General features: G+C 39.5%; 1 protein-coding gene across 1 annotated transcript in view; it reads right to left on the bottom strand.

Moving 5' to 3' along the window:
* LOC121510459 (metal transporter CNNM4) overlaps positions 1-16,131 on the bottom strand; it is a 67,899-nt gene extending 51,768 nt beyond the window's left edge. Inside the window, exon 1 of the mRNA XM_041788505.1 lies at positions 14,713-16,131. Within this exon, the coding sequence (XP_041644439.1) occupies positions 14,713-16,120 (1,408 nt within the window). The 5' untranslated portion in view covers positions 16,121-16,131. The remainder of the gene's footprint in view (positions 1-14,712) is intronic.
* Positions 16,132-20,170: the final 4,039 nt, after the last annotated feature.

Raw genomic sequence — 20,170 nt, 5'->3', positions numbered from 1 at the left:
CTAAATAAATACCTTACCATGTTTTTTTGTGGAATGCCATGAGTATAAAGTAAAACAGAGAGGAAATAGATGTTTTTTTGCAGAAGCAGTTGTGCAGAAATGCATCTGTGCTTTGCTTGACTTTAATGAACCCACAAAGTGGCCAGTGGGGGCTGTAAATCCTGAATCACTAGAGGAATTAGGGGAAATAAATGCATATAATCTTAACCCTTCAATAATAAATAAAACAAGCATAATGTCTCAGATTTCCTGATAAGTTTGCTTAATTCACAACTAGCTTCTTGTGAATAATCTAGGTGGGATTGTGTTCACAGATTGTTCATTTATCTTCCTTTTTTAATTTCAAAAGCTCATATCCACCTTACTCCCCACCCATTTTCTTTTCCATATGAACTATTTCTGCCCAAGTTTGATTTATTTATTGCATAATATACATTAAACCATAACAATGTTTGCTTTACCACATTGGTAGATCTTAAACTGCTCTTTATCAGACAATCTCAGAATAAGTGGAGGTAGATATGGAAATAACAGGGCAAAAAGAGAGACACACCTACTTTACAAAAGGAAGGGTGGAGATTCAGGTCTGTCTAGTGAGAGCACTTATCTAAGCTGAAATTGAGTAATCTTCCACACAGCGTTTTAAATCTCTGGTCTCTTATGCTTAAAAAGAAGCAGAAACATTAAATACTGCTTTTGAACTACCTCACTTAAAGTAGAGTAAAGGCCTTTGGCACAGTAAAGAGAAGCCAAAGGTTAAAGTCTGGTTTAGGGTGGATTAAAGTCAGGTGTCCACGAGAAGGGAGTGTCACAAGCTCAACGTATGGAGAGAGTGAACATAGGTGTGTTTAATGAGTGAGCATGTGCAGAGTACAAAGGTTACTGAGGTCAGTCTTTCAGATGAACACATGACAGAGTTGTGACGGGCTCTGCCTCAGACTGCAGGCTTAAGTCCAGCCTTGGGCTGCTGCTGGTCTTTTGTGTCTCCCTTCAGGTCCTGCCTGGTAGGTGGAGTCTGTGCAAGTACAGTGCTTAACAAATTTATAAGACCACCCTTACCCTAACTGAAGTAAGGTTTATGCCCCAGCTGCCCTAAATTAACAGCATTGGTAATTACCAAAACCATTTTTTACGTTTCTGCAATGGTTAATACACCAATATGTAGAAGCTTTTTAACTAAAATAATATTTTTAATGCTAAAAGATAATTATTATTGTTATCCATGAATTTTCAAATTTACTGATTTACAAAAAAATGAAAAAATAGTAAAGCACATTATTACTTCTTGATTAATATGTCAAATTATAGTTATTGAATTGCATCCCTGAACAGAAAAATAAGTTTTAGTGGTTGAATGTTATGCTTGATTAAATTCTGACTTCTCAGAGAAGTCCAGTGAGCCGGCTCAAATTTGGGTGAATTCAGTTTGAAATCCCTCATTCCTGTTCAAAATGGTAAAATGTGGAGAGCTCACTGAAAATAAAAGAGTCCTCATTAAGCACTTCATGATGCTGGATGGTCTTTGAGACAATTATGACAGGTGGTCTAATAAATTTGTTAAGCACTGTATAACTGGGTGCACCTGCCAGTCTATTCAGAAGACACTGACAGAAAGATTATCAGACAGTCTGAAGTAATCAGGCCTCATTTATAAATGTCTCTCTAAGATTTGATCCTAAGTCCTATGAAAATTTTGAGAAGCAAGTGTTGCTGGGGTGCAGAATTACAGCTAAATATTTCTTCAATTGTTCATAACTGTTGTATTTTTCAAACAAAAAGTTTTTTCAAAGATCATAATATGTAAGGAATGATTATAAAAAGCATATCTGTTCCACAAGATACCTTCTGTTTCATTTGATAGAGAAACAGCATTTTGTAAAAAGGAAGAAGCCAGCCTAGTTGGATTTCATTGTAAATTATTGAACAAAAACAAAAAAAAACCTTGTAATTCTGACTTTAAAGAATGTAATAATGAGCACAATTTTAAATGGTTTTCGCCTTTATCGGGAAAGGACTGCTGAAGAGAGACAGGGATTATGGGGAGAGAGAGTAGGGAAGACATGCACCAACCAATCAGTGCAGAGACCAGGAATCGATCCTGCAACCAGTACGTTGAGGACTGCACCTTTCATATATAGGCGCCTGCTCTACCCATTGACACAAACCAACTCCTGATGATATCAATTTATTGTCCAAGTTCAATTTTCAATAGTTTTCAACCTCATTTTAATAAACAGAAAGCCATTGAGCTGTGTTTCCACCAAGCAGTCTGGTACTGTTTGGTTTTGGACGGTACACAGTTACTTGTGTTTCCACTTTAAAAAATTTGGAAAAGTACCAAAATACCTGATTGTTACTGTCCTACTTTTTGGCAGCCTTCTGATGTAGCACCAAGCATAACCAGGGCTTTATGTGAGCCAGGACACATTTTTAAAAGAATACCTCTTGGCATTAGGGAAGCACGACATCAGTATGATATTAGTTTTGGCTAAAAAGTGAATTCACGGTATCATCAGATAAGAACATTCAGGCAGTTATTTTGGCTTTAAAAATCTGCCTATCAGCTGTACTGGCCGTACGAACAAATAAGTTAATGGAGTTTCAGGCTGGACCAACACACCTACGTGAGCTGAAGTCTTTTCTTTAGTCATCATTCAAATATTGGTGTTAGCTAAAGTTATTTAGTAAATATCGGCACATTGGATAATGGCAAAAATCAGATAACATGCATCCCTGCTTGGTGTACGTTTTCCAGTGTACCAGGAAAAGGGCCACGCAGTTTAACGGTTAAATTTGTTTCTGAAATTAGCCGGTACGAGACGTACGAGTCAGTTAACCATATTATCAATAATTTCTTTTACACACAGGTTTGAAATCCCAGACTATTATGTTCTTTTGAGTTGTAATGAAACTCCTGCCACTTGGGGCCGCTATAGCTTCAGTTAATGCCCGCTGCCTTCCTGCTTGAGTGTTTCCCATGGCACTTCACTGGATGTAAATATGAGAAGCTCAGCAGTAGCTTAGCGGTTAGCGTGTAGTAGGAACAGCGCAGTCACAGTTTTTTAAGTAGTAAATGGAAGTAAAGCGGTATGTAAACTACCAAGGGTTGGATTCACACACAACAACTTAAATGAAGTGAAAAGAAGCCACACATCAAAGCACAATATTTATCTGCAAAGAGGAACAAAGGCTTTTAATGCTAGCCATGCTGTAGAGAGTATATCAGGCCCACAGCCTACCTGCTGACACAATGACCATGTGAGGAATTTGACTGTTTTTTAAGGATCTTCTCCTCTTTAGAGTAGTCAGTTAAAAAAATTGAAATGAGCATTTAGCCTAATGGGGAAGCATCCTTAATGAGGACTTCTCACCAGTTGCCAGTACACTCTCCTGTCCTCTCTACAGCTTACAGCTTTTCTGGATGATCCATAATAGCATAAAAAAATGCAAAACCATTTACATTTCCTAGAGAGTTCAGTGCTAGACCAGACAAGCATGTGAGCAGCAGTGCCTGTCCTGCAGATACTGCTGCTGTAATTTAAAATGAATGGCCAGACTGTTGGTCAAAGGATCAAGGACAGTGTTTCCACTCAAAGAACAACCGGCTCATTGGCAAAGACCAAATGTTTGGGTGTTTCATATTGAGCTGAACTTCTCGCCATTGTTTTGTCATTTACATGCTTTTCACAGAATCAGCGGCAGCGGTGGTTAGACTGAAATTATGATTAAATTAAAGGTGACAAGTTAAAAAGCCATAGTTATGAGTCATTCATGAGCAAGACGGTTGTAAGAGCTGGCTTTTTTATATGAATGAAAAAAAGTGGGTTCCCGTTTTTGGGCGGTTTTATCCATTTTTTACGCATAAAACACCAACATGGTATAAAATGAATAGCTGCTTGGAAGCTGAAAGACTGGTGCTTATCACTGAGCTGGGCCAAAGGATCCTGATCTCTTATAAGGGGCAGAATTTTCCATCACTTGTCATACTGAGGATGGATGGATACTGGCTTTGGAAACTCAGGGTTGAATGTACCAAACCGTGCCAAGCTGTACTAAACTAAACCAGACTGCTGAGTGGAAACGCACCATTAGTTGCATCAGATTTGCAAATGTACTCACTAACCTAATAATCTGTTTCTGCAACTATAGAATTTTCTGGAGGAGGAAATTACACCATATGGTGTAAAAGTACAATAAATAAAGATATATACTAGTTTTCAGGTAGACATACAGCTAGCCAACAGTCTAACAGTTATCTAACAGTAACACAGTAGATGAGGTCTTGAAGGCCGGCTGGGCTGAACAGATAAGCAACTAACAACAGACCATGTAGACACTTTGGACAACCACAAACTAAAACAGTCTGGTTCATTTCCTGAGAAATTTGCAGTCTACAGTTTCACAGGTGTTTAGTCTGAGAGCCTTACACTTGTCAACTAACTAAAATCGGATCCAATCTAGGTTTGAACACAATATCTCTGAACTTACCTTACACTACATTCAACTTCCTTTATAAATAAATCTGTGGATCATTTCCTTCACTGACCCATTATCTCTGAATTTTTCATTCTGGTCAGATTTTGCTCTTAAGTTATCCAACAATTCATCTCAACTTTTTTTCCCATACTTTTTCCAAGAAAAGTGGTAGAATTTCCATCCCACTTCTTCCAGCAGCACTAGATGTGTGGCAGGCAGAAATCTTTAATGTGAAACTGCTTATGGAGTTGTTTTCATCAGTTCTGATCACAGGGTTGTTTTGTTCACGAAGTGAACCTCTGCCAGGTAAGAAGCTCTCTATAGCTGCTTTCACACTTGCATAAAACTCCTGAAGTTGTCATTGTGAGCTACATGAGTCAGTGCAACAGTCAGATCTTTATCCAGTCAGCCCCTTATTAGAAATACCATGTGAAATCCAAGGGAACTGATGCGAGAATACTGCAGGATATAATCAGGAGCGAGTGGGAGGTCACCTTGCAAGGCAGATGGATTGGCCAGATTCCACTGGCTGTCATCTTCTGAGTGGCTTTGGTAAGAGTCAGATTCACCAACTGGCTCCATGGTAGTGGACAACAATTATGGCTGCCAGTCAAGCTGTATGATGTAGTTTGTTCCCTGGGCAGCACGTGCCTACTGAGTCATATATTTTGTTGCTCTGGTTGGCCTGGCAGAACATTTGTCCATTCACCCTCTAAGTTTTCTGCCCTTCCCAAACACAGCGTATGAGCTATTTCACAGATATGTGCAACAGTTCATCTGGCGTAGGAGGTTAAGGTTAGGTAGGAGGGGATGGTGATGTTTATTCTGTTTGCATGACAACAAACTGAGTGCATGCAACCAGTGCAATTTCCATTTAAGCTGCTGCATGATGATTGCTGTTCAGTGGCATGTTTTTCTCTTTCTCTTTTGTTGATTCTGCTGAACATCACATATCACTGATATAGTTAAAGGTATATTCTCATTATGGCATCCTACTACCGAGTCTTTTAGCTTTGTCAGTCATTTCTGCATCCCCCCGACAGGGATGGACTCGATTAGTGAGGTGTATGTGTAAACAGCCAGATCAGGATTCTACTGGAAGTCTGCCTTCCATATTTTCAGGAGTGCATATTTGAAAACAGCTTTATGGTGAAAAATAAACAGCCTAAAGTTCATTTTGTAAGTTCCCTTCCATCACACATTGCTTGGAGTGACATTAAGAGGCTGAAAAACAACACTGCAAAGAAATGAAGTCAGGAAATGTCGGGGGAACCTCAGGTTTTCTACTGTTGATTTGTTGGCCAGAAGCCTTGGTCGAAATATTCAATGTAGGACCCTATGATTTCCGCGTTTACGGAATCATGGACGGAATGGCGGAATTGGCTGATAAAAATGGAATTTACAATTTAACGTGGAAATTGAATGAATTTGCCTGGAATGCTGTGTTTTTTAGAATGAGGAACATATATCTGAGAAATATGTTCCAGGGGATCACTAGAGTGTGGCACAACTTGTGCCTCACCTTACAAACACTCACCCCACCCCCTCCTAAACAATAGCAGCCTGTCAAAGCAGCTGCACAGAACACTGGCAAACATCACGTAGCTCAACACGAGGCAGTACACTGTGACATAATGTTGCATCTACAAGAAAACTCATCCATGCTTCGAGGTATTTTACCTCACCATTCCAGAGAGTCACGGAGAGAGGTGTGTCTGTGCACGAGCAACGCAGCAGAAGTCACAGCTTGTGGACCTCACCTCTCGAGGCCTTCAAACTTGATTCGAACGGACTCGAGATTTTATGAAGTCCTGTAGTCTAAATGATGTTACATTCGAGTAACAATTAGCTTGATAATTCCACCCGTAGCTACTGTAGTTCCCTTTAGTTGCTTAACAAGCCAATACGTGTCTGCATTAACATACATACCGGTTCGATATGAGACAAACAGACAGACAGCAATGTATGGAGGGAGATGAGGAGAGAACCGTTACAGTCAGGAGTAAAACCCAAAGCAGCATCACACTGCATGCACTGTTACAGACTGTGAGAGTAAAGAAAAGTTAAGGTAACAGGTTTACTTTTAACCATTTAACTTTAATTTGGCCTTCTTATTAAGTCACTATCACTCTGTTTGAGTGAACAGAAGGATTTCTTAATTTACATTATAAACATCAGTTAAGACCCAGTGTGATTATACATGTGGATGTGTCCTACAATGTTGGAAATATTTGTTGCACTGATTATATTTATTTTATATCAGGGCTATCAAGACTGTGGCTCCTGGGCCAACTGTGGCCCCTTTTTCCATAAATGTAAGGTTATTTGTATTTAATTAGTGAACATTTTATTCATTTACATAAACAAGACACTATTTTTATTGTAAAATTTGTAGAAATGTTAAAAAACAGAATTCCAAAAAATTAAAATGGAAAAAATGGAATTTGGCAAAAAAAAAAAAAAAAACAGATTTCATAGGGCCCTATCAATGCCTCTCTTTACTAGAGAGATGATGTTTAACTGAAATAAATGTGGTGTAAGATCATAGGAGTTGAAAAAGCAGCAATAGTTAGTAATGGATGAGTCTGAAACCTGTTAAAGGTTATTCCCACACTGGACATTTAAAGAAAACATATTTCTCTCTCTCAGTTCAACAGAACTGTTTTTAGAGAAGCAGCATCTTTATTATCACTATCAACAAAGAAGTAAATGGTCAAACAAAAAGGTACTATCACCTGAATGTGATTTTTCTTGATGCTATGCTGGTATTGTTTGAGCTAAGTGGAGTCCCTGATGCTAAAATGTAGACTAAAATTTTAAAAAAACTTGCTTATTAAAAGAGTACTGTGCCTGATGTGTATTTATGCTTCACCTGTGTTTTTGTGTTTTCTAAATTAGACCTGAATGATGTCCTGAAAGCATAAATTTAAACCTTATTATAATGACAATACATTATAATACTGCTCTACAAGCAGTATTAATGTGTTTTATTAGTCCAAAACATCTTTAATACAGTTATGTTAATAAAAGGTATATTTTCTATGTTTATTTGATGTCTAATGCTTACTATTTCCCGCAAAGACAGTCAGCATGTCATTAAATTTTCATTTCATCTAATAAGGTCACAGCTCAGTCCATCTTAAAGGTCACACAGAGTGAGGGGTAAATGTCAGAGTATACAGCAAGTCCCTCCTGGGTAAACAGCTACAATCTTAGGCTGACAGAGTAGATTTGATAATGTAGCGTGTGCCCTAAAGAAACCTGTACACACATACAAGCTGCTGGATGCCATCACCACGGTAACGGATGCTAAGCGGCATGACAGAGGAACTTGAGCTGTAAGCGGGGAGCCGGCGGAGAGAGAAGGCAGGGGGCCGGCTGCGAATTAAGTCTGCAAGTTACCGTGTTGACATGGTCACAGCGTGGAGGCTGACGTGGTTTAGAAAAATATGTCTTTGGGATACAAAGTATAAGCTGCCAGTATCGTCAGCGAGCTGCTCTTTATGATCACTTCCTTGTTGATTGGCTTTTCTCTGCCTGTTTGGGTACAGTCGCAGTTTCTTTCTCAGTATAATTAAAAAAGACGAATCAATCACCACCCATGTGTAGGAGGATCTAGAGAAAACAATCATTTTATAAATATAGAGCAAAGGAACAGCAGGAAATGGATAAAATCAGCTCTTGCATGCAGTCAAGAGACACTTCAAGATAACAAGACTGATCACAGTTTCATATCAGCCTCTCGTTCTTTTCTTAACACGTGCAATGAATACCACTCAAATATAACAGATCACTGCATGCATTTCTACTGGCTAAGAGGCTCTAGCAAAGATTCTTGACTTTTGCATCCCTCCTCCTCTTCCAACTTCACCCCAATGTAGGTTTTATATAAGAACATTTATAACACAGTTTGATCCGAGATGCCACCCACTGTCTGTACAGTCTCCTTAGTAAATTCCATCTTAGGAAAACCAGGTAGACATGGCCCTCTCAGAAAGCTAATAGCCCTATTTTCATGCTACAGTAACTACCAAACACTCAGTAGTGATGACAACAGGCATACATCTTTTCAAGAAATGAATATAAGTCATAACATAAATGGACTAGACTGATCCAGTTGAAAATAAAGAAACTATTATTTCTAAACTCTTTGTATTCACCTCCACCTGTTTGATGGCAGAATATGCCCCCAAAAACACAGCAGCACAATCCTAATCTCTACCTGAAAAGCCTGAGCAGTGAATCTGCAAAGACATTAAAGACATCAGGTGTTCAGTGTTTGAGAAACCACAGCTCTGCAAAGCTAACAGATATACCATGTTTGCTGTTTCACACATATCCTCCTTGCTTGCTTTGTTTGCATTTAGGGTTAACTTTTCCAAGCTTTATTTGATACTACATATCTGAGAATGTGTTTGCATTAATTTAGGGGCTGGCATCACAATATAGAAAACTTTCTTTGTGGTAGAAAAATTAAGCCGTTGTGGGAGTTCATGATACTGCAGTTCCACCACAAGGTGTCACATCACTACATGTTAAAATGCTGATTTTTACAGGGCAGTAAAAATGTTACCAGCCTGGTTAAAAAAGGTTTTTCTTTTGGTTGTAACACCTTTATAGGCACATGCGGTACAACGTAACTGCTTTTGTTTAAAAGGATGTGTTTTATGAATAATTATGGACAGGGCTGATACGACTGCAAGCTAGCGTGGTATAGCCATCCGTCAGGACCTAAGACTTAATGCCCACCTCCACCCCCTCTAGACAGACCAAACATTACTTTGAGACGATGTGGCAACAATCACTGACTGGCTTCACAAGCCGTCAGTAATCAAATTACGGATGTCACTCAGGCTTCCTACAATGTTTAACACGTGGTTTAACACATCTCCTATTTGGCAATGAACTATGTTAAACTGATAAGACAAAAAATGTGTTGCAGTACTTTATCAAACCTGCAGAGGGCGCTGTGCTTTTTGTTTCATTTTTGGACATCGTAGCTGAAGAAATAAAGGCTTACAGACATGGCAGAACTAACTGGAGATTTTGAGCTTGAAGATGCACCTTTTTTAATGTTTTTATAAGATACAGAGCTCAAGTCTACATTTTCGGTATCGCTGGTGCCGGAAGTTAATTTGCCATTCAAATCCCCCATATACATTTCACAAAACTCTTACACAAAACTTTTAATGCATGAACCAAGCTATTCAGCTACCTGAGTACCCATGATGCTTGATTCAGCACAAAATAGGCGTTCAATAACAGATAAAAATGTAAAAGGTACAAGACTGTGTACCTTTCTTCCAAGGAGGACAGAATTAGTGTCTCAAAATTGATTGTGATTCTTCTTGTTTTCCAAGTTTTACAACCCTTATCTTTACTGTGGTGTTAACATTTGAAATGAAAATTATGTAATATATCATAGTTTGTGTATTTTTTCTTTACTCTGCATAGGAATGTGAAGTCATCAACAGTCAACAGCCTTCGTTCACAGGCTCTGTAGACATTTTACTCAAGGATTGTGGGTATTGTGTTCTGCTGAGATCAGGAAGAAAGTATGTTTTTCTTGACTAGAGGTTGATATCTTACAAACCTTTTTTTTCTACAGGAGTGAATATCATCATTTCACTCTCAGCGTGAAGTTGGTGTAACTCTGATACTTGTGATAATATGGCTAGTAATCAAATCTGCTATGGAGAAAATGAATGGGGGTTTTACTTCTGAAACCACACTGTTGAGCCCTTTTTGCTCCGCAGTACAATTAACCAGCCAATCTTATGAAGAAAAAAAATACATTTACCTTGAATTGCTGACAAACACTAAGGCACTGACCCACAATTTCCACATAGACGACTGCGCTGCGCACCGAAGCGCCACAGGTTTGCTCCGACCAAAGGAAAGCAACCTCGCCCACTGGAAGCGAGTCTAGAGCGCTGCACCGCGGCACGCAGCCCTATTCAGCAGGCAGAGATCACAGGAGAACTGCGAGTTCACACAGGAATAGTATGTCAACAGCAGACTTTTTTACCTTATGGGGTTAATTTATCATCCTTTCCGGTATAAGTCCATGATATTATTGCTTCCGCCGTTGAATGAATACATTAAGAAGTTAAAAGGTTACTGTTTGCTTAAAGGATCTGTGGTTTTATGTAAAATTCTTTGGGTAACGTCCTCAAAAGTTAACTTTTTCTCGTCAATGGCACCACTGTAGCTCTGTGACCCACTGACCTCTCGGGGACCCTTTGCTCTGGCTGCAGGATGAGACTTAATGTTGATATAGTGATGATTTGCAACTGGGAGTCCGTGCATTGTGTTGTATTTTGAAAGAACCGGATATTCTAAGCTTGTGACTTCCTTTTTGGTGCTTTCTGATCGATGCGGTTTGGCAGTGGTCGGCGCTGAAAATAGACCTGCAGCGTATCTCGAACGAAGCAGAGCAAAGTGGTGCTCCAGGCACACGCCGCTGCCAGTCTGGAGCGCCAACTGTGGAAATGCTCTGATAGACTAGAGGGGGAACAATTTGCTCCACAATACGATTCGCCAGCTGATCGCTGCGTGGTCGCTTTATGTGGAAATTGGAGGCTACAGCCTAAGCTTATCTGCAATGGCTGTCCCTGGATGGGCCTTTCAAATAAACAAATAAAAACTACTACAAAACACAATAATGCATTACTACCATTACTTTGTAAAGAAAGTTTTGCAAAACTATATTTTGGATTTTTATTGGCAGAGACCTGAAATACAAATATATGGACTTCTGTCTAACTTCTTCTTTCAGTTCCCCCCTCATGGTTCTCTTTATGTCAATATTTACAACATATTATAATAGGTTTCAGCACTTTTAAGACAGAGTGGTCCATTAGGTAGATGCGCTTTTACAAGTAAGAAATAACTAATTGTTTGTATTCCTATTCAGAGATAAGTAAACAATACCCTCCAATAATGGGGCAAAAATGGAAAACCTGTGAAAATATGACCACCATTATTAAGAGTCTTTCAGGCCTTTTTCCACTGCGGTAAACTTCAAACTCCTCTCCTGATTCACTTTAACTGAGTGCATTCTCATGACTGCTTACTGTAAATCTCTCTGCCAAGCTGTGAGCTGTGTGTGTGTGTGTTTGTGTGGGGTGTGTGTGTGTGTGTGTGTGTGTGTGTGTAGGTGCAGCAGCTTGTTGCCAAACCCTCCCACCTCGCTAGCCAAGCCTACTTAGATGAGCCGCAGAGCCATTTCTCAGCCAAATGTCACACAACGCCAACCCAATCCCCACGACTCCAAACTCAATCTGCAGCAGCTGATCTGAGATCTGTGCAAAGACACCAGGTGAGGCAACATCACAAAAACACAAAGCCAAAACTGCCCACAAAGTTCAGTCAAAGTTTCCTTGCAATAGTATGTCTCACAGTCGAATACTGATGCTGCAACAAAGACAGAGAGAGGTTCACTCCTTACTCACTCTGCACTAATATAAACAGCAAGTGTGTGTGCATGTCTCTACTGTCTGTGACCTTGAGACGAGATGCCTGAGAAAGGAAAAATACATCCCTGCGGGGGATGGCGTCAGTGAGAGTGCATCCTCCTGAGAAAGGGAGTATGAACATGTGTGTGTTTTTTCTATGCAAGTGTGTGTTAAAGAAAAGAGAAGCAAAAGTGGGAAGTGTTTTAGATATCACAAACGTGACTGAGCTGGCACCTTCAACAACACAGTAATTCCTTATGTGGTTTGGTGCTGCTTACTCTTTAACTGTTCGAACTAAACGATCTTTTTATTTAAAGATCCTTAATAGTGTCTCTGCGCTCACTGTACTAAAAGATGGCGACTCGTTTCAGTGGCTCTCCTCTGTAAGAGAAAGTACTTCCAGTCCAACAGCAGCTTGAAATCTAAAACTAACACATCTTTGATATCAAACACTCAGAACACGAGGGAGTCTGGCAGACAGACGCTGCCTCCTAATAAAAGACTTGATGCACACACAGGCGTATAATGTCTGATTCATTGTAAGACAGTAGGTTTGCACAGTATGAGGGGGAAAATCATCCTGCCATCATAATAGCAAGTTATTAAAACTGCAAAGTGAAATTAATGTACTGTAAATTCCAATGAGGGTTGTTGGGTCATGTAAAAACAAACATGCTCTCTAATATGCTGAGAACAAGGGTTGTTTAGAACCCCTGCATCACTGATGCTGCTGTTTTGTTATATTAACCTTTGTTTAAAAGAAACAACTGGTTAAATATTCTGTATGGAAAAATGTATTTAATCTGCTGGTTGATCTGGCACACCTTTAACTATAAACTAACCTTGATACCTGTATTCCTGTATTGTTGATATTCCTGTTAAACCGTGTGTTTTAAAAAGTTTGGGTTAACAGCAAAGGAGACAATCAGGTGCTTTTCTGAACAATTGCAAACAACATGAAAACTGTAGGCCAGTGTTTCCCAATCCGGGGTCCTGGTGCACAGGATTCTGTCAGTTAACAGATATTTACAAATTTAAAAATAAAAATAATTCTGTTTTTTTTGTAACTTTGCAACTTTTAAAACTAAAGAATTTTGTTGGTTTTCTTGAAAATCCTCTTTATTATTATCTTTTCAAGAGTGGTCCTAGTACACTGTTATAATAATGAATAGTTCATCGTAGATCTGTTGAAGAACAAGTGTATGTACGCCTATTATGTTGGGATTTTGGCAATGAAAACAGCAAGAGTCCTTAGTATTCGATGATTAAATGAAGGTTTACTTAAATAATGATGATGAAACAACTTATTGTAACTGAATAATTGTTTAATCTAATTTTAAGCAGATGTCAACATGCTCAGGTCAGAATATAATAGAGGTCAACACACCAGATTCTCTTGGATGAACCAAGATCCAGACTCATAACCTGGGGTGACAGATCTTTATTGTTGTTTATTGCTGTATTGAAACTGCTTGCCCCCTTGAATTTTTTTAAATAACTGCTAAACCTTGTTGTGTTGTCTTTTCATTCATGTGCAGCTTGAAATCAAGGCATTAAATATATTATTGCATCCTTGTTTATCATGTATTTACTGTGTAATTTTACTGTTTTATTGTTCTTTTTGTTATTGTTTGTTTTCATTGATATTGCATTTACAGCCTGTGCTGGGCTTTGGTCAGCTGTATAAATCAACTTGGATTTGACCTTACAAAGGCTGCCAAGTGTTCAATGCTTTGATTGCTCCTATGCCAATAGTTCTAATAAATAGTATCAAAATGTACCATAGCTCTAACAAAACTACTGACCTTCAGTCATATTTAACTTGAAGATGATGCAGGGAAAGGACACAGCACTGTCTGAGCTGCTCCATTTCATTTTTGGCACCAAAACATTGCCAACATATCTGTGCAGCTTAGACCAGTGGTTCTCAAATGGTGTGGCAAGGCCACATCCATACAAGGCTATTTTGTATGGATATGGATATGGATATGGTGTGCCTATCCACATCCATACATCCACTAGCTTCAACAATGTGCAGAAGTTTGCTGACTACAAGAAGTTACTCATTATTCCTAACCTGTTGCACTTGGAGCAGCCCTACTTGAGAGAAGCTGCATGACTGCATCAATAACCAACATACACTTTAATTGTTTCATTGTTAATGACTTAATAGGTGTTTTGCCACAGTCTTAATAATAGAGTCTTGCACCCTCCCTGAGATTGGTAGCAGCCCTCTAGGGGGCCCTGGACCTCAGGTAGGGAGCCAGTACATTACTGGGTGCTTTTAACTTCTATTTTTGTTAACATGGTGTCAAAACAGGTATTTAAATTGTTTGGAAATTGTTATTAAAACACATACAACTTTCGAAAACACTTAAAAACTTAAAAAGTTAAAGTTTTGTGCTTTTGAAATGCAATGATTTCCTTTCTTCTGCCTAAGTCATAAAATGACAAATATTTTTGTTTGTTGATTATTAATTTTGAGAAAAGAAACTATTTTAGACAGAATTATTGGTGCCTGAAATTTGATTGCTTTTTTGCATATTTTAGAGGAAGATATTTATTTTTTAACTGGCAAGTGTATGGCTTATGAAAGGATTTTTTTGAGTAGGCCAGCACCACTACAAACAATAATCACAAAACCTTGGACAGTGTATTTTATGGAAGGTTGGTTTGACTTCATGCTTGGAGATAAATAGGTTCCACTTGACCTCTCCATGTCATAAATCTCTGCTGCCTATCACTGAAAGATTTTCAGAAGTCAAAGTTTTGCACAAACCTTTCTTGAACTCCTCCAGCATGGAGTCCAGCTTGGTGTCGTGAAACACAAAGTGGACTGGATGGTTGTAGAACTTGGTAATGGTCTTGAGAGTAGTGCAGTCGTCCGGGTCCACGAAGGCCAGGTCCTTGACAAAGAGGATGTCCACGATGTTGGACCGCTCATCCTCGTACACAGGTATCCTGGTGTATCCACTCTCCATGATCTCTGACATGGTGTTGAAGTCCAACACAGCGTCGCTGTGGATCATGAAGCAGTTACTGATGGGGGTCATGACATCCTCCACTGTTTTGGTCCTAAGCTCGAGTGCACCCTGGATCATGTTGAGCTCCTCCTTCACTAAGTCGTTGTACGGCTCGGTCACTTTCAGCATCTCCACCAGCTTCTCACGATTATAAACGGTGCCGATCTCCTGACCCAGTACGCAGTCCAGGATCTTACTGATGGGCCACGAGAGGGGGAAAGTTAACAACATAAACAACTTTGTGACAAGGATGGTGTTCGCCCCAACAGCCAGGCCGTGACGGGAGCACAGAGCCTGTGGGACAATCTCCCCGAAAATAACGATGCCCACTGTGGAGGCGACCACAGCGCCCAGCCCGGAGCCGATCAGGTCGTCCAGAAGGATGGTGAGGGTGGTGTTGACTAGGACGTTACCGAGGAGCAGCGAACACAGCAGGTAGTTACCTTTCCTGCGGATGGGCTCGATCTTCCGCGCGTACTTCTTCTCCTTCTCGGTGCCACAGCTCTGCACGATGCGCAGCTCCATCGGGTCCAGCGCCATCAGACCCAGGTTGAGCCCGCTAAACATGCCAGACAGCACGAGCAGGAAGGAGATGAGGATCACCTGTAGCCATATGGGCAGAAGGGACTTCTTCTCCTCCACCACACGCAGTCTGCCGTCTCTGTCGTCCAACAGATACCACTCCTTGTCCTGGGGGTCCTGGAGGCACAAACCAAACACCTTGACCATCTCGCTCTTACGGAGCTGCTTGATCTGGAGGCTGACAATCCCGGAGGTGTTCTGGTTCCGTACATCCATGGACCCCTTCACTACTACATCCTTCGTGATTTCGGGGCAAGTCCTATTGTAGGGGACAATGATGGCGTCGAAAGCGTCATCCTCTTTATCACTGGAGTAAAGTTCCGTGAAGCCGATAATCTTCGAGCTGTCGGGGGACAAGTGAAGCCCATAAAACCTGAAGAGGGTATCGCTTCCCTCGGTCACCTGAATAACCCCTCTCTCCGTGGTCTCTGCCGGCGTGTCGCTCTTTTCCAACCTGAAGCCGAGTATCCGAGGGGGGATTCTTGGCTCCGAAGGGGCCGCCTCGGCCTCCCTGCCCGCTAAAACACAAGAAAACACGAATAAAGTTAGCGTAAACCTCTGTCCACTCGACTCTATCGCCATGTTTGTTTCGCTCTCTGCGAACGGGGGAACTGACGTCACCTACTCGTTTCCACGAGCCCACCCCTCTCATTTGCATACCAACCAAGCTCGGGGACACAGCCAATCAGCGGCGGATACGTCACTCATAGAACTTGACCAAGCCCCCCTTAACTTTAACTTTTAAGATAGATTGTAATAGTTTCTTTTAAGGTGGACTGGTTGAGTTGTGGGATTTCTTTGAGATTCCGTCTCATTGCTTTCCACTGTGATGAATTCTGTAAAATAAAGAAATAAAGCTTTCAACACATATTTTAAAGTTTAGACTAAAGGAAGCTGTTTTATTCAATTATTTAAATGCTTCATACATAATTTTGAAGTTCAGATGCAGATGTTGGGGTACTGTTTAAGCTGAATTCAAAGGCAACAACTCAATTTTATTGCATGTTTTTATGTAATTCAAAAGTGATTAAAATCGAAATGCTGCTTCATGTTCTTTTTTTGTATTTTCATAACCTGTTTTTCATTTTATCTCGAGGCCTGTGTGATATGTTTTCACCCGTTTTCCATGGGGACAACATAGCAGTTGGTACACATTTACTGAGATGTTTAAAATGTGACTGTATTTCATGACTCATATGTTCCCGCTTTGACAATTGGGGGCACATTGTTGGAATAAAAGCTCAGTGTCTGGGGAATGAGTGACATTTATTTTAGGATCTCCTTAAGCTAAAATAGTACTATCCAAACTCATCTAGGAAAAAATAGACTCGAATCAGGACTTGAGTTACGTGTAATGGAAAAATTTAGAGTTAGTACGTGAAACAGACAACCCAACAGTGATAAACACTTTAAATTACTTCAACTTCCTGTGAGAAGCTGATAAGTACTGTGGAAGATTACTAATAAAAGACTCAAGGATGAGTTATGACTCTCCTTGGAAAGCTACTTTTAAACTTTTCTTACAATGGAATATCGTTGTGGTGAAAGAAATACTACATGTATAGGGACCACACACATCGCAAAAGTCTAGATTTATCCAAGTAAATAAGAAACACATTTGATTCAGAGAAGTACTGCTTTCTCACCAGGCCCCAATGAACGGAGACAAGTTGTCATCTCAACAGCCAGTGAAAAAAGAATTAGGAACCAAATGTCAGAGATTTGTTTTGCTTTTTGTGTGAACGGCATCAATGAAGAGTGTTTACTGAGGAGAGAGCACCATCTTGTGGTGAGATTGTGCTCGGTGCAGACTACAGAGCAGATGAAAAAGAAAACACTGTTTAAGCACGATGGTTAAATGTATCATAACACAGTAGCCTATATTTGACACAGATTATCGTCTGTAGCATTATATTTTAGATTGGTAGAGGTTGTGCATATCTAAATACTGTTCTACAAGTGTCAAAAAAGAAACAATGCACACATCAACAAGCAAACTTTTCACAGAAATTCAAATTGATGACTTGGTATCTGCTGAGTAATTTGGTTCAAAATTGTTTTCTTTTGTCATTCTTAATAGAACAAAGAAAACCTTTATTGGCTATTACAAAACTTTGGATGATCCACTACACAAGTGGTGACAATACATGCTGCTTTGATCAAAAAAACAAAGTCTTTTACTTACTTTACTTTAACTTACCAGAAAATTTAAGATGAGAGAGAAAAGTCACTAGATGTACTATTTATTCTTATTTCACATCAAATATATATACTCATATATGATAAATATCTAATGTAAAAAAATATAGACACATCTAACAATAAAATATATACTTTTGGGGATGACAACCATACATCGATTTCCACATTATCAAGCAAATGACATTTTTCTCTTATTTTTCTAAATATTAATGTAAATGACAGTCAGAGTATTTTTCAAGTCATCAGCCGTTAGACCATAATTAAAATGTTTTTGAACAAACTTCATAATGATAAGCATTTTTCTTTTTAAATACAAACCTCAAAATGCGCTGTTCCACATTATTAAGCAGGCCACAGGTTTCAAGCAATATAGGAAAGAAAAAGGATCTGTCTGCTGCCGAAAAGCCTCAAATAGTGCATTGCCCTGGAGAAGGAATGAAAACATTAGATATCTCATGAAAAATTAATTGTGATCATCATACTGTGAAGGAATCTGTGGCTGATTCAGAGCACAGACGGGTTCCTGCAGATAAAGGCATAATAAGGAAGGTTTCTGACAGACAAATACATCAGGTTAAGAGAAAGGCTGCTAAAATGCCATTACAAAGCAGCAAACAGGTATTTGAAGCTGCTGGTGCCTCTGGAGTCCCACCAACCTCAAGGTGTAGGATTCTCCAGAGGCTTGCAGTCATGTATAAACCTACTATTCAGCCCCCCCCTAACCAGTGCTCACAAGCAGAAACGGTTGCAGTGGGCCAGAAATACATGAAGATTCATTTTCAAACAGTCTTGTTGACTGATGAGTGCCATGCAACCCTGGATGGTCCAGATGGAGGAGTAGTGGATGGTTGGTGGATGGCCACCATGTCTAAATAAGGCTGTGATGTCAGCAAGGAGGGGGCGGAGTCATGTTTTGGGCCGGATTCATGAGGAGACAGCTGGTAGGCCCCTTTAGGGTCCCTGAAGGTGTGAAAATGACCTCAGCAAAGTATATAGAGTTTCTGACTGACCACTTTCTTCCATGGGTCAAAAAAAAAAAAAAAGAAGAAGAGCAGTTCCTTCTGTAGCAAAATATCTTCATGCATGACAACGCACCATCTCATGCTGTAAAGAATACCTCTGTGTCATTGGCTGCTATGGGCATAAAAGGAGAGAAACTTATGGTGTGGCCCCCATCCTCCCCTGACCTCAACCCTACTGAGAACCTTTGGAGTGTCCTCAAGCTGAAGATCTATGAGGCTGGGAAGCAGTTCACATTAAAACAGCAGCTCTGGGAGGATATCCTGACACCCTGCAAAGAAATTCAAGCAGAAACTCTTCAAAAATAAACAAGTTCAATGGATGTAAGAATTATGAAGGTGATATCAAAGAAGGGCTCCTATGTTAACATGTACCTTGGTCTGCTGAGATGTTTTTGATTGAAATAGCTTTGATTTCAGTGAATATGACCTCCTAATGCTGCAAATTCAACAAATGACCATTTTCAGTTCTTTACAACCAATAAAATCTTTTAAAACTTTGTTGTGTTTAATAATGTGAAACAGTGAATTTTGAGGTTTTTTTTTTTTTTTTAATAATGGTTATCATGAAGTTTGTTCAAAAACATTTGAATTATGCTCTAACGGCTGATGACTTGAAAAATACTCTGTCATTTGCATTAATATTTAGGAAAATAAGAGAAAAATGTCATTTGCTTAATAATGTGGAAAGTGGTGTAAAGGGCTGTTAGCCTACTTTAATTCTAATATTCTTTGGGATTAATAAAGTATTTATCGAATGTAATCCAATCTGTCCTCATCAAAAGCAGGGGTGGAAAAAAAAAACGGGTTGCATTTACTCAGACTACCTTGATTTTTTGGGGGGGTACTTATACTTTATCTAGTACATTTTGAAATCAGTACTTTTCTTCTACTTAAGTACTTTATAATGATAAATTTACTTTTACTTGAATACAATACTCTCGTACTTTTTCCACCTCTATTGACTACGCAGCAGCACATAGAGAGAGAATGATTCTCCATCATATTCTTCATCAGTATGCATTGTGTTGTGTTGCTTTGTCATATTTTAAAATATTTAACACTTTCAAAAGTGTATTTTATGATATGTCATGTGGACCAACTAACCCTGTCAATTTGTCTGAGTATTTTGCTTTATTACCTCCGCCAAGGAGGTTATGTGATCGGCAGGGTTTGTTAGTTAGTTTGTTATCAACATAACTCATAAAGTTATGGACGGATTTTGATGAAATTTTCAGGAAATGTCCGAAATGGCATAAGGAAGAACTGATTAGATTTTGGGACTGATCATTCGTCACTCCAAATTAACCCAAAAAATCAATCCATGCATTTGTCTCCATCAGGTTAGATTACTGTAATGCACTACATGCTGGGAAACCAAAAACAATCACTTAGTAACCTGCAGTTCATT

This window comes from Cheilinus undulatus, linkage group 5 (genome assembly GCF_018320785.1).
Source record: "Cheilinus undulatus linkage group 5, ASM1832078v1, whole genome shotgun sequence".
Taxonomy (NCBI): domain Eukaryota; kingdom Metazoa; phylum Chordata; class Actinopteri; order Labriformes; family Labridae; genus Cheilinus; species Cheilinus undulatus.
Note: the sequence above shows the minus strand (reverse complement) of the source record. Positions and strands in the feature narration are given on the sequence as shown.